The sequence below is a fragment of the Malaya genurostris genome, chromosome 2 (genome assembly GCF_030247185.1).
Source record: "Malaya genurostris strain Urasoe2022 chromosome 2, Malgen_1.1, whole genome shotgun sequence".
In the NCBI taxonomy this organism is placed as follows: domain Eukaryota; kingdom Metazoa; phylum Arthropoda; class Insecta; order Diptera; family Culicidae; genus Malaya; species Malaya genurostris.
The window spans coordinates 196,558,074-196,576,086 of NC_080571.1; the positions used below are offsets into that span (position 1 = coordinate 196,558,074).

General features: G+C 35.8%; 2 protein-coding genes across 12 annotated transcripts in view; both read left to right on the forward strand.

Annotated features, from left to right (window-relative positions):
- Positions 1-16,589, forward strand: part of LOC131433166 (putative uncharacterized protein DDB_G0277255) — a 320,286-nt gene extending 303,697 nt beyond the window's left edge. For 8 of the 11 annotated variants that reach the window (XM_058600028.1, XM_058600027.1, XM_058600035.1 and 5 more), the window contains one exon: positions 15,316-16,587. In XM_058600028.1, the coding sequence (XP_058456011.1) occupies positions 15,316-15,473 (158 nt within the window). In that variant the 3' untranslated portion in view covers positions 15,474-16,587. Of the gene's footprint in view, positions 1-15,315 lie in introns of all 11 variants that reach the window. The other 3 variants (XR_009230033.1, XM_058600033.1, XM_058600034.1) reach the window with 3 other exon arrangements.
- Positions 1-18,013, forward strand: part of LOC131433168 (protein SDA1 homolog) — a 144,404-nt gene that overhangs the window by 18,388 nt on the left and 108,003 nt on the right. The window lies entirely within an intron of this gene.

Here is an 18,013-nt window from a genome sequence, read left to right on the forward strand (position 1 = left end):
GGGATACCGCGGACACTTTGGATGTGATGTAATAAACTGGTACGCGTTTATTCTTGATTAACTGACTAGTATATTATAATGACTATGACAAACAATTACTATGACTACGACAATCACGACGAATATAAAAACTTGATATACTATCGAAGTACCGTAGTACTGTAGTAGCGTAATACCACAGTACCGTGTCGTCATACCGTAATAGCACAGTATCGCGCCTGATCTGATCTACACTGCCGTTATATAGTCTGCGTACATTATTATATGAACAAAGTTTGTCTCGACCGGAAAGCATTTTAGGTACAATATGCCGGAAAGCCTATATCGCATACGAATGTAATCGCAAACTCTCTCAACCACTAATAAAACTGCTCGAATGATAACTTTGATCGATTTCTACTTAATGTACAACGAGGCTCACCTAACTTGTCTTCTGACATATGCAGTTGTGCAACAACACAAGATTGATTAAAGTGTAAATTATTATTCCAAATATCAAGTTTGAAAAATAGTTTAATAGAAATTAAATTACTAATTATGCATGACCACGCAAACAATTTTAAATAAATTTTAAGGTGATGTTGAGCAACATCGCACTAGAATTTGAAGAATTAGATTAAAAAGCTTTAAAATGATTGAATAGTTACACATACTTTTCTCCGCTTTTCAAAATTTAATTAGTAACAATTGTTCCGTACGCCGAGGAAAGTAATTAAACAAGTCTCAGGAAACACAACTGCCAAAAAATGTGTGGTTTATTATTGTTACAAAATTGTGTAAATGTTATATTGTGATCGGGGAGAGTTAATTAGCACACATTGCGATGCCTATTCTCATACGACTGGAGCACTCGAACCTCGTACGTACAAAGCGTTGTACATTAATTTCTGCTGCGGTACATAAATGCGCGATCGAGTTTTCGTGAGAGCAGCTAAAGCTCTTCACCTGGACATGAATGTCTTCTGAGAATGAGAACAAATTTGTTTAAGCTCAATAAAAAAGCGCGTATACATAAGGTCTGCTGCTACTCTGTGTAATATACATACTAGGAAAGAAATCTGTTACTGCTGTCATGATTAGAAAATCATGAAACCAATAATTTTAACTTCATTAGCTTACTTCCCAAAAAGATGGAAAAACGCTAAAGTAATTCCTATCCTCAAACCTGATAAAAACCCAGTAGAAACATCAAGTTATCGACCAATTAGCTTACATTCTTCTATCAGTAAACTTTTTGAACAAATTATCTTGTTTAGAATGATGTCTCATATAAATGAGAATTAATTTTTTTACCAGAGCAGTTTGGATTTCGTCATGAACATTCAACTACTCATCAACTTGTAAGAGTTACGAACATGATAAAAGCAAATAAATCTTCTGGGTTATCCACTGGAGTTGCTCTTCTAGACATAGAAAAAGCATTCGACAGTGTTTGGCACAAAGGATTAATAGCAAAAATGTCTGATTTCCAGTTTCCTATTTATTTGATCAAAATGATTCAAAATTATTTAACTGATCGTACTCTTCAGGTTAGCTATCAGAACTGTAAATCTGAATTGCTACCCGTACGAGCCGGTGTTCCGCAGGGTTCGAGCGTAGCTCCAATCTTGTATAATATTTTCACTTCTGATCTTCCAAATCTACCCGTTGGTTGTCAGAAATCGCTATTCTTTGACAACACAAATCTGTTAGCCACAGGTAGAAATCTAAGAGTGATCTGCAGTCGCCTACAAAGAAGTTTAAATGGTCTGATCAAGCTAAATACTTACGTTTAACGTATGACAAAAAACTCACTTTCAAGGATCACATTGAAGAAATCCAGGCAAAGCGTAATAAATATATTAAATGTTTATATCTTCTTATAAACAGAAATACAACAAATTGTTAATTTATAAACAAATTTTCAGACCAGCCATGCTTTATGCAGTACCAATTTGGTCAAGTTGTTGTTCCACCAGGAAGAAAACGCTTTAAAGGATTCAGAATAAAACTCAGAAAATGATTTTGAAGTGTCCTCCCTGGTTTAGTACAAATGAGTTACACAAACTCACAAATATAGAACCATTATATGTAATGTCACATAATAGTATAAGCAAATTCCGACAAAAATCGATGAAATCTTCAATTGAATCGATTCGCTCTCTGTATTAGTTAGTAAGTTAGAGTACAAGTTCCTTTTCCCCATTACACAATACAAGTAGGTTTAGAATTTTCCCTACACAAAAATCTCAGAAAAAAAATTACATTAGTAGTGAAGAAAGATCTGTGTTGATAAACAAATCCGATATAGTCATTCAAACGCAAGATGTAAAGAAGCTGAAAATGAATATCTAAGGAAAAGATTTTTTTCATTACTTCTTATAAACCTAAATAAAAAACCCCGTGAATCAATTCTTGGCTCTAATACTACAGACGCCAGATACCACAGCATCTCTATCAACCTTACTATGAACAATAAACCCGAAAATTTGACAAAATAGCAAATTTTTGTTCAGTAACTCATTAGTCATAGAATCGATGTTAAATGAGATCAAAACTATTTTGTCATTTATTGTATAGCCATTCCGGTACAAGGAAATAGTTTAGTTACAAGAAGTCTTCAGCTTACTCACAAGACTTTCGTTACATCAAACTTTTCCGTTTTTCATGTTGAATTTCATATGAAACTCGAAATTGAAAAGAAATTGAAACATTAACATGAAAACATTTAAAAAGGCATTGAAAAACAAGTACTACTCGAATTGTTTACTAGCTTCGAATAAATATTCATTAAATAGCTAGAAATTAATTGTGTTAATTTTTATTCATCAATTCATGAAAATAGCACACATAGCATAGGTTACACTCTTCATTTGCAAACGCCGAAGTGACATTTTGTATGAATACATCTTTTTAGATCGAGGCTCGAATATATTTAATATTATTTTGTTGTTGTTCTTGTAAGCGGCAACCTAAGAATAAATTCGAATATGTATATTTTACATGTTTATACATGTTCGAATGTTCTGTTTTTACTTGACAATGCTAGGTTCCAGTGAGTATACTTAACGGCAATCTCTTCAGATCATTCGCATTATGACAAGTATTCTTTATTTTTCCTGTTTTACAAATAAATACAATTTGTATGGAGAAAAAGAAACACCCTCTTGAGGCTGTGACTTTTCCTACAGTACAACAAGCCATTTCACCACACCATAGGAACATTGTGTTCTCCACTTGGAAATTATCATGCATAAGTAGAGCAACAAAAGCATCCTGGTTTAATGCACCAACCTTCAACAACGGGCGAAAACACTTTATTCTCTATATATTCAGTAACATCGAAATATCCTTCCCTATGTAGCCATCAAAAGCTTTTCCACTTGTTGGGGGTAAATGGAAAAAGCGCGATTGGATGAGGTTGCACTTGCAGTCTGCCCTAGCACAAGCAGCCGGAATCCTGCCATGCCATACTTCAAATTGTATTTACTGTCTGGGAGCTAACAGACCGACCGACCTGCCGGCCGGTTATCTGGCATTGAACTGTTTTGCACTATATTTATATACAACTATGGCTTCTATACCCGGCACACTATGTAACCAGTCGCGGTTGTTCTTTGCCATTCGCTTTTGACGCAGCATGTAGTCGAATAGATTGAACAGGATACAATGATCTGCAATGCAATCACCCACGTAACCTATGTCGGCTGTTGTTCTCTCGGGCAATCATATTCCATATGATTTCAACACGATATTAGTATTAGTTTGGTAAACCACATTTGGGATGATTATTTGACTTGTTACACTGTCATTAAACTTCCAACGGACCGAATTCCAATGTGGAATGAGAGTTACCATCATGCATTTGTCAACGTTTTTTTTTCTTAAATTGTAATGCATTTTCGACCAGGATCGGTAATTTGGAGCTTCAAGTGCTGGTCTTGCAAGTCAGGTGTCATATATTCGAGCCTCGATTCTTAGCGTCAGTAGGGTTAGAGGCTGCAAAATCTGCTCAAAAGAACAAGTCTAGTTTCACAACGGAACCTAGCGCAGACGATTTTGACGAACTTAGATTCAAATGAAAGGTGTTACGGTGCCATACGGAATTAGGGTAAAGTGTGTTCAATAAAAAATACGTTAAAACATTTCTAAACTGGTCTAAAAACTATCAATAACCATTATAAGTTGGCAACTAAACAAACCGATTCCGGCTATCCTAGTTCCCGGTTTCCGGTTCCGGAAACACGGGAAATAAAGACTGTCCCAGAAAGCATGGACGCAACCAAAAACCGCTTCCATTTCGCAATGGTTCAGAATCTGTTAATTTTTATGGTTGTTTAAACTCTTCTCTAACCACTTGTGCAGTTGTTTATTCGTTCTCATTAGTTTGTTTCGAAATGCGTGGACTTTCAGCAGAACAACGTCGAAAAATTGTGTACAGAACGCGGACTGTCACTGAGAAAGATAACAAAAATGGAAGGAGAAAGTGAAAAAGCCATGCGAAATGCAATCAGGAAGCTCGGTGAGGATAACACCTTTGAGAATAAACCAAAAACGGGTCGAAAAAAAGGTCCTGCTAACCCTCAATTGGATAATATACAATATACTGATGGCGTTCGAGCAAAAGAAGGAGGTTTCAGGTCGGGATGTGGCCAAAAAAGTGGGCACTTCGAAGTCAAATGTTCTTCGTGCTAAAGAACGTTTGAACCTTCGAACCTATAAGAAGCAGAAACAACCAAAACGTAGTCCGAAACAAGAAGCATTGATCAGGCCGAGGGTTTGAAAGCTGTACAATACGATTCTTGCTGGAAATTTGAACTGCATAATCATGCATAATCAATTTTTTTTTTCGATTTCGGAAATTTCATGTACCGCCCCCTATGGTGATTTTTCAAGATCTATGAAAATTCCACTAAGTGGACTAAGAAGGTTTTTTTAGATTAGCATCACTCTTCTCATATAAATAGGCAATGTAAATAAACACTGAAGCATGCTTTTGTGAACCACTCGAATCAATCTGAATTAATTGGTGTCAAAAATGAGCCAAAATTAGTGTCAGAAATTATTTCATAAAACGATAAAAAAATTCATGAGAATGCTTAGAAGAAAGAAAAAGGCATTATCACACCACTATGTGGATTACGAAGGGTTTTTGAAAATTAGTCTTGAGCCGAATTGCTCTCTATCCGTGTAAGACGAATAGCTTGCCATACTGAAAGCGGCACAAAGATTTAAAGATATGCCACATTTTCTGCTGTTGATTTCAGGAATTGCTTTCATGAAAAAAATTCATCGAGCTTCAAAATGTTAGGAGCTGGTGATACATACATTTAATAAATACATTTTTTTTAAATATTTCACAGCAGTGTAAAATTGGAAGGGTTTGGCTTCATCTAACAGTCATCGTCAGAAACCACATTCGTCATTCTGCAATTTTGCGGTTAATTCCTCGCATATAAATCAAAGAACGGCTATCTAATAGCCGGATCTGTTTCAGATATTTGTATTAGTAAAACCGGGTAGCAAGTACACATGGATGTTCCTTTTTGTTTACTATTCTGTTTTACTTAGTACGATGGTCATTCAGATCTAGTAAAGTTACTAAAGGGTGATTTTTTAAGAGCTTGAGAACTTTTTTAAACAATAAAACGCATAAAATTTGCAAAATCTCATCGGTTCTTTATTTTAAACGTTAGATTGGTACATGACATTTACTTTTTGAAGATAATTTCATTTAAATGTTGACCGCGGCTGCGTCTTAGGTAGTCCATTCGGAAAGTCCAATTTTGGGCAACTTTTTCGAGCATTTCGGCCGGAATAGCCCGAATTTCTTCGGAAATGTTGTCTTCCAAAGCTGGAATAGTTACTGGCTTATTTCTGTAGACTTTAGACTTGACGTAGCCCCACAAAAAATAGTCTAAAGGCGTCAAATCGCATGATCTTGGTGGCCAACTTACCGGTCCATTTCTTGAGATGAATTGTTCTCCGAAGTTTTCCCTCAAAATGGCCATAGAATCGCAAGCTGTGTGGCATGTAGCGCCATCTTGTTGAAACCACATGTCTACCAAGTTCAGTTCTTCCATTTTTGGCAACAAAAAGTTTGTTAGCATCGAACGATAGCGATCGCCATTCACTGTAACGTTGCGTCCAACAGCATCTTTGAAAAAATACGGTCCAATGATTCCACCAGCGTACAAACCACACCAAACAGTGCATTTTTCGGGATGCATGGGCAGTTCTTGAACGGCTTCTGGTTGCTCTTCACTCCAAATGCGGCAATTTTGCTTATTTACGTAGCCATTCAACCAGAAATGAGCCTCATCGCTGAACAAAATTTGTCGATAAAAAAGCGGATTTTCCGAATGGACCACCTAAGACGCAGCCGCGGTCAACATTTAAATGAAATTATCTTCAAAAAATAGATGTCATGTACCAATCTAACGTTTAAAATAAAGAACCGATGAGATTTTGCAAATTTTATGCGTTTTATTGTTTAAAAAAGTTCTCAAGCTCTTAAAAAATCACCCTTTATAAATGATTTTGAAATCCATTAAAAACATGCTCTAATTGCTAGCAATTGTCGCAGTCCACTTACACTAACACTTTTAAATTTACATTTATTTTCTTGGAGGGAAACATTGAATCTAAAATTATTTCATATTCCTTCATATGAAGACAAACATTTCAATAGTTCCTAAGCGCAAATGACAGTTTCTCTTTGTTCACTTTCTCTTTGGATTATTAATCTATTACTGGCAGTCTCTCCTAACTATTTACAAAAAATAATGATAATGTTCATCAAAGCAAAGTCTTGGCATTACATTCCTTTGTGAAATTTGGCCTTTCTGTTTCAACAGACTTCGCAGCCGATTCTTAGCGTTCAGAATCATTGCATGGCTAGTATTACGATTCTACTGACACTATGAATCCTTCCCGGTCGCGGCTCGAACATATGACCGCCAACCCGGAGAATTCTTTAAATGCGTATTGTATGTATGCATGTATGTATGTATAGCTTTCATATAACAGCTGTTAAGAAGGCCAAAATGGGTTTTGATGCTCCGACACCTTCCAGCAAAAACATCCGACTAACTGATCGGCTGAAAAGTTCGTATCGTTTCTATGAGAGGGCGCCACTAGAAATAAATCCATACCATTTTCAGTTAGTACCAACCTTCAAAAGATACGTGTATAAATTTGACTGCTGTCTGATTATTAGTATGTGAGATATTGCATTTTGAGTGAAGCTACTTTTGTTATTGTTAAAAAAATGGAAAAAAAAGGAATTTCGTGTGTTGATGAAACACTACTTTTTGATGACAAAAAAGTGCCGCCGATACCAAAAAATGGCTTGATGAGTGTTATCCAGACTCTGCACCGGGCGCAGCAACAATTCGTAAGTGGTTTGCAAAATTTCGTACTGGTCATATGAGCACCGAAGACGATGAACGCAGTGGACGTCCAAAAGAGGCTGTTACCGATGAAAACGTGAAAAAAATCCACAAAATGATTTTCAATGACCATAAAGTGAAGTTGATCGAGATAGCTGACACCCTAAAGATATCAAAGGAACGTGTTGGACATATTATTCACGAATATTTGGATATGAGAAAGCTTTGTGCAAAATGGGTGCCACGTGAGCTCACAATCGATCAAAAACAACAACGAATTGATGATTCTGAGCAGTGTTTGGAGCTGTTATATCGAAATAAAACCGATGTTTTTCGTCGATATATAACAATGGACGAAACATGGCTCCATCACTTCACTCCGGAGTCCAATCGACAGTCAGCTGAGTGGACTGCACGCAATGAACCGAACCCAAAGCGTGGAAAGACTCAACAATCGGCCGGTAAGGTTATGGCGTCTGTATTTTGGGATTCGCATGGTATAATTTTCATCGACTACCTTGAAAAGGGAAAAACCATCAACAGTGACTATTATATAGCGTTATTAGAGCGTTTTAAGGACGAAAGTTTTGTTTCATCAAGACAATGCACCGTATCAGAAGTCGATGAAAACCATGCTGAAATTGAACGAATTGGGCTTCGAATTGCTCCCTCATCCACCATATTCCCCAGATTTGGCCCCCAGTGACTTTTTCCTGTTCTCAGACCTCAAGAGAATGCTCGCTGGTAAAAGAATTTAGAAGCAATGAAGAGGTAATCGCTTAAACTGAGGCCTATTTTGAGGCAAAGGACAAATTGTACTACAAAAAAGGTATCGAAAAGTTGGAAGATCGCTATAATCGCTGTATCGCCTCTGATGGCAATTATGTTGAATAATAAAAACGAATTTTGGCAAAAAAATGTGTGTTTCTATTAAACGATACGAACTTTTCAGCCGAACTGTTATATAATAAAGAATTTCGCTACACCAGCTTACACCCGCTTGATGGTTTGTTTGTTAGAAGGGTGCGTCTTACTCATTTCAGACCTTTAGGGAGAAACACAAAGCTTCTGAAGCAATTGTGAAACATGCCAATTATAGCAAGTTTTGCAACTAAAACTTCGGAATACAATACAATATGATATAATATAATATAATATAATATAATATAATATAATATAATATAATATAATATAATATAATATAATATAATATAATATAATATAATATAATATAATATAATATAATATAATATAATATAATATAATATAATTGAATATAATATAATATAATACAATATAACATGATAAAATATAATATGATATAATGCAATGCGGTATAATACCATACAACATAAAATAAAATAACATAAAATAATATAAGATAATATATGAAATAATATGCTATGATACAACAATATAACAGTTAATGTCGTAGTGTAAGTTTTGCTCTGTTCTCGTGGCAGTACTGCAGGAAATATAATATTTCTCTTTTATTATTATTATTATTATTAATAATAATAATAATAATAATAATAATAATAATAATAATAATAATAATAATAATAATAATAATAAAATATAATGTAATAAACAACAGAATTATATTTTGCAATAACTTCAGGATGGCTTTAATTTACAAGCCATAAGCCATTTCGCACCCTCTCATTCTGCTACTAACGCAGAAAGCGATAGCACCCAGTCGACGCCGTTCTATTGACCAAATGTCATCATAGACACACGGGGAGGCATGAGATGGGAAGTTGTGAGGACTTAGTTATCTCACCATTTAACGACCTTTTGTTTCTTTAAATGCGTATTCCCGATAAATATGTTATACATGTATTCAAAGTAACTTTTTCCGTGTGTTACTTTTTTCATAGAAATGATCACAGACAGACATTCGAGATGCTGACTTTAACTTTTCAAAATTGTATCAGAACCACGAAAGGAAATGAAATTTCCATGTAACACTTTTACAAACGCCATGTGCGTTCGCTCGTGCGTTACGAACCCATCTGGGGTGCATAACTAATAAACAACTGTAGCGAATCTCAAAATATCATCATCGGAAAAATGCCCCAACCAGACCGAAACCGCGCCGTTACAACGGCAAACCATGTGACTATGTCGCATGTGAGCTGGTGGGAGGCATCGATAGATGCGAATGCCCTTGCATGCTTTTCTTGCTACTGCTCGCTCCAGGCCAGTCATCCGGCGTTGCGCTTCACCTGACCTCCAGTGGGTGCACTGCAGCTGTTGCAACTTGCTATAGTCTCATTTTCCACAACCGTTGCGCGCCTAGCCCCAATGCCTTCGCTATCGGTATTAGACTTATGGGTTGGCGTCAGCAGAGACGATTTTTTTTTGGTTTTCTTCGATTCGCCTTTCTTCATTTCACTTTTTTTTTCTCTCAATTCGGTGATTCGTTTTTACTCACACTGCTAATCTGGCACTGCGTGGGGGCTATCCAATTCTATTTATGGATTCTTTATAAGAAGTCAGTACAAAAAATACAGTTTTACCAGTCATATATAGTTATTACGATTATTTGGGCAGCGATACTCGTTGCGGTATAACGCGGAGATTATTATTTTTTTAACAAGACAAATGTTAATATTGGAATTAACAAAAGACACGCCACATATGACAACAATCAAACGTACTTATGCAACACCATTAGGAATATTGGAATAACAATCTTCAAATATTCATACCGCTATTTAGTAAGTGCTGCATAGTCGTGAAACGCATAGTAATTTCACCTGTATTGGGAAATCCACAGGAAACGAGACAATTATGTTGAAGGCAGCAGTTTGGGACAGCTGTAAAAAAGACATAAAATATCCACGATGTCGCCTCTGCACAGTTAATAATGTGCTTAAATTAAATCAGCTCTTATTAAAATATGAAAAATGCTTTATCAGATAGTCACAAGTTTTCATAATTCCGATATAAAATATTACCGTTTACCGTACTGTAGATAAATTTATTCGATTCAATTTGCTACACACAATTGACCTAGTTCTCAGCCTGTCCGCCCACATGAGTTGAATAAACTTCATCAGCTGGCGAACAATTATTTTGTGCACCTGCCTCTAAGCCCTAGGAAGAATTCCACTTATCTTTCGTCAATATTTAGCCATAAATCTTAAAACACCAACTCATCAATCCTCAGTTATGCACTCGCGCTAAAGAGTTACAATGCCTGAATTATAAAACATTTGATTGAAAAGTGTGTAACGGGTTCCTGGCTAAATTACGCTACATACCTTTCACACCATATTCGGCTCAATCATCAATCCGCACTCCAGCGGCTATTTCACCGATCGGCAGAAGAAAGCAATCGGCCGTCCATCCATTCGTTTCCTATAGTTAGCATTTTCCTCATTTTTTTCAACTCTGTTTGGTTTTTTTGATCATCATTCCTATAGCATGCATATATAAGTATAGACGATCGTATGATTTATTATATTATTGCTGGTTCACACTTATTCGTCAGACTTATTCGATTTTTGATGCCACAAGCTTCAACTCAATAAGTACACTTCGCCAAGAGCCACAGAACAAATCGGAATCACTACGATATGAACTAATGAAGCCATTGTTCCAATTGTATCGAACAAACCGTGAACATTGGCGATGAGTTCCAGTCTATAAACTATTTATAATTATAGGTATATGCTTCTAAGAATGTAGGGTTCACGTCGTGTGGATTTGGGTATACGTACCAGCCGAAGAAAAACTTTGACAATGGACAGCATGGGAAATTTCATCTGGTGATAAAAAAAAGTCGGTCGTGATTCATTTTTATAAAATTGATGTATTTTTTTTATCATATGAAGAAAGTCTACAAAAAAGTTATAAATATCATTGTAACAACTAAGTGAAAATTGAAATTTCCACAATCGTTCATTTTTGTCGTTGAAATCAGGTGCTATAAGCTTTGCTGCACAGTAAAGCAAAAAAAAACCTTTCAGTATTACAGTATTATTTCCAAATCCAAAAAAAAAAAATTATCGTAACAAAGAGCCTTTTCCAACAAATGAGGAAGCAAATTTTTTTTCATTATACGCCTATTCGTTCGATTTCCCAATTTCCCGTTCGATTGCTTTATAATGCCCCAAATTTCTTATATTGACCGAAGTTCTGAGGTGTTCGGGAAATTATAGTCCAATGGTACAAACTTGATATAGTGGTATTTTCTTCATACCACTAGTTTTTTTAAAAGAAATATGTTTTGCTTCTCGCAAATCATCAAAAACAAACAGTAGAAGCATCAGGCAGTAAAACAATTGTTTTTGTTTAAGACCAGACCGAAGCCGCTAGACTCGAATGCATACTACATTGTATTTACGGTCGTTTTATGGAATGTGAATATGTGCAGTTATACTAAACGTGTCGAATACTTTTTGAAGAATTTAAAAATTAACCAAAAAATTAGCACAAAAAAAACTCAAGTTTTTAAGAAAGAATTCTATTGTTAATTTAAAGTTAAAATCCACATGTGTTGTTATAAGGTCTACAACTTTGCTTCCGCCGTTTTTTTCAGAAATTAAAAGCTTTATTGCGAAAAAGTGCTTACAGATGTATTATTCAAAGTATTGTCCGTCTCTAGCGACAACTTTCTGCCATCTTTCCGGCAATTTTCGGATCCCGGCTCGAAAAAAGGAGACCTCGTTTAACGCTATCCATGAAGCAATCCAGTTTTCCACCTCTTCGAAGGATTGAAAATGTTGATCTGCCAGGCCGTGTGCCATCGAACGAAATAGGTGGAAGTCAGAAGGGGCGACATCTGGGGAATACAGCGGGTGGAGCAAGACTTCCCATTTCAGCGTTTCCGGGTACTTTTTAACGACTTTTGCGACGTGAGGCCGAGCATTGTCGTGTTGGAGGATGACTTTGTCATATCGCTCTTGATATTGTGGCCGCTTTTCTTTTAGCGCGCGACTAAGGCGCATCTGTTGCGTTCGGTAGCGATTTCCTGTGATGGTTTCACCCGGTTTTAAGAGCTAATCCCACCAAATACAAATCATAACCTTGGCGCCATGAATATTCGGTTTTGCCTCCGACGAAGTAGCTTTCCCCACGATTTTCTGTGTTTAGGATTATCGTATCGAACCCACTTTTCATCACCGGTTACGATTCGATGTAAAAACCCCTTACGATTTTGTCTTCGAAGCAGTTGCTCACATACAAATAGACGGCGCTCGATGTTCCTCGGTTTCAACTCGTACGGCACTCAGTTTCCTTCTTTCTGAATTATGCCCAGGGCCTTGAGACGTTTTGAAATGGCTTGCTGACTCACTCAAAACGATTCGGCAAGCTCTTCTTGGATTTGGCACGAATCTTCATCAAGCAATGCTTCTAGTTGTTCATCTTTGAATGTTTTTTCTCTTCCACCACCATGACATCGAAATCACTATTTTTAAAACGTTGAAACTACTCCCGACACGTTCTTTTACTCAGAGCAGCATCACCGCAAGTTTCTGAAAGCATTCGATGCGCTTTAGTTGCATTTTTTTTTCGAATTGTAACAGAAAAGTAAAACTTCCCGCAAATGGCGAGAATTGGGCACATAAACAGACATTTTCGAGTGTGAAGAATACGAAAACAAGAACAACTGTCACTGAAACGGCGATGACAAGTCGTTAGGCACTGTACACACTCACTTTAAAGGCATTATCATTTATGTATTTTGACCAACCTCAGCCGGTACAGCCACCTATCGGAATACGGCGGAAGCAAAGTTGTACACCTGATAGTTTGATTCAAGTCAATCAAAATGTAAAAAAGTTACAGTTACATGAAGTGCAAAGAATTAAGATTTTTAATTAATTACACCAATTCAATAAGGTTCGTACAGGTAGTTTTACGTTTCATTTAGAGTTACTGGCCTTGTATATGTACACTTGTTGAAACGACGTAATTCATTAAAAACCAGAGTTCTTCGATTTTATTTCAAAATATCTCGAAAACGGCTATATCTAGGAACGAGGTTACTAAGTGTAAATTTATTGAGTTTTATCTATCATTTAAATTTGAGGTTTATTTTTTTTTTATTTTGAGCGATGGTTTTTTAATTAGACTTTTTCGGTTTTTAATCCTAGAAAAAGCATTCGAGTAAGGGAGAGTGTTCGGTTACCGGCACCCTTTTATTTTAAGCTCATAACTTCTAACTTAGTGCACATTATGCGGACATCTATACATCAATGGAAAGCTAAAGTTCCTGGCTAACAACTGATTAAGAAAGTAAGTTGATTTATTTGATCGAAAAAAAAATTGTTATCAATTTAGTAAACCGATAAATTTTGGCCATTTTAAAAACGGTGTTCGGTTACCGGCACCCAAAGAAATTTCGCTAAACATGGAAAAATATAAGTAAAGACAGCAGTTATTCGAAGAAAAAACAGAATTTATTCGTTTTGGAAGCGTTTTTGACAAAAGTTTTCATTGTCTGATGGTGACTTCGCCATGGCTTTCAAATATTTGGATAGTGGTGACTTTGGTGTTGGGTGTTAGGGTGCCGGTAACCGAAATCGTTAGACATTTTGAAAATGACAAAAAAATCTTCGGTCGCGAAAATTTTGATAGCATCCGGTATTAAATCACGAAATAAATCGATTTTACCTCATAAATATTCAATCCACTCACCTTTCCGATTGATGCTCTTCAATTCATGATACTATAAAGAAAGTCAGAAAAAACTTTTGTGTTGATTTTCACGTAATTAAAATTTATTTTGAACGCAGCAAAAAGTACAAGCGACTGATTGCTTCGCAATTCGGCACAAACAGATCGTACTGCTATTACACACACACATGACATTCTTTGGAATGACGCTATCTGCTTTCTGTCAAAAGTTACGGTGGGGTGCCGGCAATCGAACACCTTCCCCTACATTCGATTTTCTAGAACTGCATTATATTTATACAATTAACAGGTCCCGTTTACCAGGTGAACAATTTTTTTCTATCCCTCAATAGTTATAGATCTGTTTATTTCGCGGTTTTCATTGCATCATTATGTTCACATGCCAATTCTCCAATCTGTTTTTCCCGTTAGATACTGATCATATTCAATATTGAAGTTTACTGAAATGTTTGGTATGATCAAGCATTAAGGTGAAATTCGGTGCCAAAGTAAGTAAAACGTATCGTGCAAAACCGACACATAGAAATACGGAATATGCTCAGTGGTTGAGTGTAGTGGGTTTACATTTTTTTTCGCTTGTAAAACAGACGAGGTTAGTTCAATTTATAACCAAAATGCTTTTATAATTGATTTTTGCGAAACTGTTCATTGTTACACATAAAAACCTTTAGTATGATGACAATATTTCACCTAACTCATTCCAACTATGTATCATTTTATTTAAAAAAAAACTGAATAATATTTAAACAAGCTCTTTTTTATGGCAGAACAACAGCCTTGCAAGATGTAAACTAAAAATATCTAATTTGTGAAGTGCATTTCATATCATATCATAAGTGAATAATATCATGACTTTTGAAGAAATTATAGAAACTTTTTGTCCACGCTTGGCGAGTGGATATCAATAATTTATATTTTTGAATTCCTAAATTCGGGTTGAGGATATTTGTTCAAATTCTCTTTACCATTTGTTTTTTCGAGACGGGTTTGACAAGTTATTTGTTATTGAAATGAATGGCTAAAAACAATTTGTTGTTAATTTTCCAATTATGAATGATTTTGAACATTGCATTTATGATTTAATCGATCTTGTCCCCTACACAACCCCTGAATTTTTTGATCTCGTGTCAGGAAACTAGTACGTGCGATTATCAATATTCGGATGTGTAAAAAAGCATGTCAATTTTATTCGTATTCACGTCATTGCCCTCCCGCCTTTTTTTTTCAGAATAACATGTTCCTGTTGTGATAAATTTTGATGAAATTTTCACTTGTTTCATATATCTCATTCCAGTAACTGACTCACGGAACTATCCTCATCATAATCACCATCAGCAGCAGCAACAACAGCAGCACTCGTCGCAACATACGACACCGACTACGCAGAAAAAGAAAGGTTTCTTTAAAAGCTTTTGGAAAAAATCTCGTCACTATTCCTTAGAGAAACAGTAGAAATAAATCTCCGATAAGATAGTGAATCACAAACTAATATTTATACGCAATGTATCCGCGGGGATGGGTAAAAATACTTTAACCAAACTCTAACAACAGCAATCTCTTTCTATTGGCCTAAATGAGGAAGGAAACAAACTGCATACAGTTATACATAACTCTTAACGGAAACAACACCCGGATTATTATCGCACTAAAACCAGTAAAACAAAAGAAAAAGTTCTCCAAGCATAAGTGAAGAAAACAAACACATTCAGTAATCGTTCAACTTCCAGAATTTCTAGCAGGGCAAATCGTCGTAGACTCAACATCCAATCAGACAAACCAATCCAAATTCGAGCAAAATAATAAGCTTATCACAAATCGATTTCCTTTGTGCTTCGCTTTGTAGCAAAAATTTAGCGTGAGCAGTGTCAGTCATGATTCGAACGACAAGGCGATCTTCCCCTTTAATTATTGACCGAAAAAAATATCATCGTGACGTTCCGATATACAGTTTCGTCACCATTTATATGAGCATTCATCTGGTTACACGTAAACACAAGAATCCCACAAACAGTACTTTCCTCTGATGGGCGATGAAAAAAAAATACAGTCAGCAAGTAATGAGTTAACTCAAACAACATTCAATTCAATTATTAGATCATTCATTCAATAATCGATTTATGCATAGGAGTGTAAGCAAAGTCAAACCCAGTAGCGATTGCAGACACAACCGTAGAGTATAGATAAATATTGTCGAAGCAAAAAGGCAAATAATAGGCATGCTGAAAAGTGGAAAAGTTGTTAGGAGAGAGTGACGTTGTACTGTAGATTGAGTATATTGTGTATAGAAGTGAGTTATGTACAGATGTTAGTTGTCTTACTTTCTGTTTAGTCACTGCAGAACTGTGTAACATATTAATTTCTATTGTTTTTATTTGAACAATGCTCTGGTTATTTGTTATGTTTGTCATCAAGTTTGTTTAGGTTCTTTTATTATTTTCTAAATTAATTTTTCGATCGCAAAAAAATTTCGTTTATAAATTGCCATCAAGGAAATATCTCGGTTTTAACAAAATCCTTTAAAATGCTAAACATGCATCTAAAATTTTCCTATATTTATGAAGCACATTAGCCCAAATAAAAAAAACATTTTAATCAACCTACGTAAAAGTTTTTTTCACAGCTTGAAAGAAATTCCTTCGTCGCAGAGAACGGGTATAACGTGATGGGTTAGTCGATTCCTTTCACGCAGCACGATCTGGGTTCGATTCACAACCCCGCACATAGGGTAAGAAAGTTTTTCTGGCCCGAAGAGGAGAATGGTCCTAAGGTTAAAACCTCTGTGGTAAAAACAAAAAAAATCCTTCGTAGTGTAAATTCATGTTCATGAAAAATAATTCAACAGTCATCGAGTTATTCACACCTACCGTGTGAACTGCGTAAAGTATTACCCTTCGAAGTTCAAGTTCAATCAAGTACTTGCATCCGCAAGCAGCTCTTTTTTACAACCTGATACTAGTAAGGTAAGCGTTCTTATCATTCATCACATATAATAAAACCATTTCTTAGTGTGAAATCTAATTTTGCTTTTGATTCAAAAGATAAAATGAAAATGGTGGTGCAAATGACAGTTTCTCTTTGTTTACTATCGCTTTCGGTCCTATCGGCAATTCCTCACTTTACATGAAATAATGACTAAAACCATCAACATTCTGGACTTAAGAAATTGTTGAAAAATACAGGAATATGCCGTAATGGCTGAAAGGGAAAGTAAACATAGAGAAATTGTCATTGGCACTTGGGACCTTTTCTAATGTTTATCGAGATATGCCGAATAATCAACAATATAGGCCCTTATTACCGTTCTCACTTCCACTCTCACATCACTCACATATCACTTCACTTGATTTTACCTATTACTAGTATCACGCATAGTGAAATGATCACTGTAGTAAAACAAAATATTTTTCAAAAAAATGTTGGTGGCGTGATGTTCATAATGACATCAAGTTCATCCAAGTAATTACTTTTGTTTCTGAAGCGACTTTCGTAGTAAGGACCTAAATTCACTTCATTTGGTTTTCACCGTGTAGTGATACCGGTAATAAGGGCCATAATGTGGCGTCAGAACTAGCTAGATTAATGATTCAATTATCCTACCAGAAACCGACGGAGCACTTCCACGATTGGTTGTCACGAACAAATGCAAAAAAAACAAATAGAATTCCACTTTTATCACTAGATACCGTAGCCGGTGAGTCAAATGACCGGTTTTGATATTAAGCATTGAAATTTTATTGTTTTTACGAATTTCACTTAATGTTTTTTTCTAACTTTATTGTTATATATCGTTAATTTTGCCTCGGCAACTTTTTCTGTTTTTTTTGTGATTTATATATTTTGGCGTACGGGAAGTCGGGTTAAGTGCCGGCACTCTTAGCATTTGTTTATTTTTTCAATATCAGAGAGCTGAAATTATCATTACATCCATGCCATATCTCAGTTTTTGTACGCTTAAGAATCTGCTGCGAAGTCTGTTGAAACAGAAAGGCCAA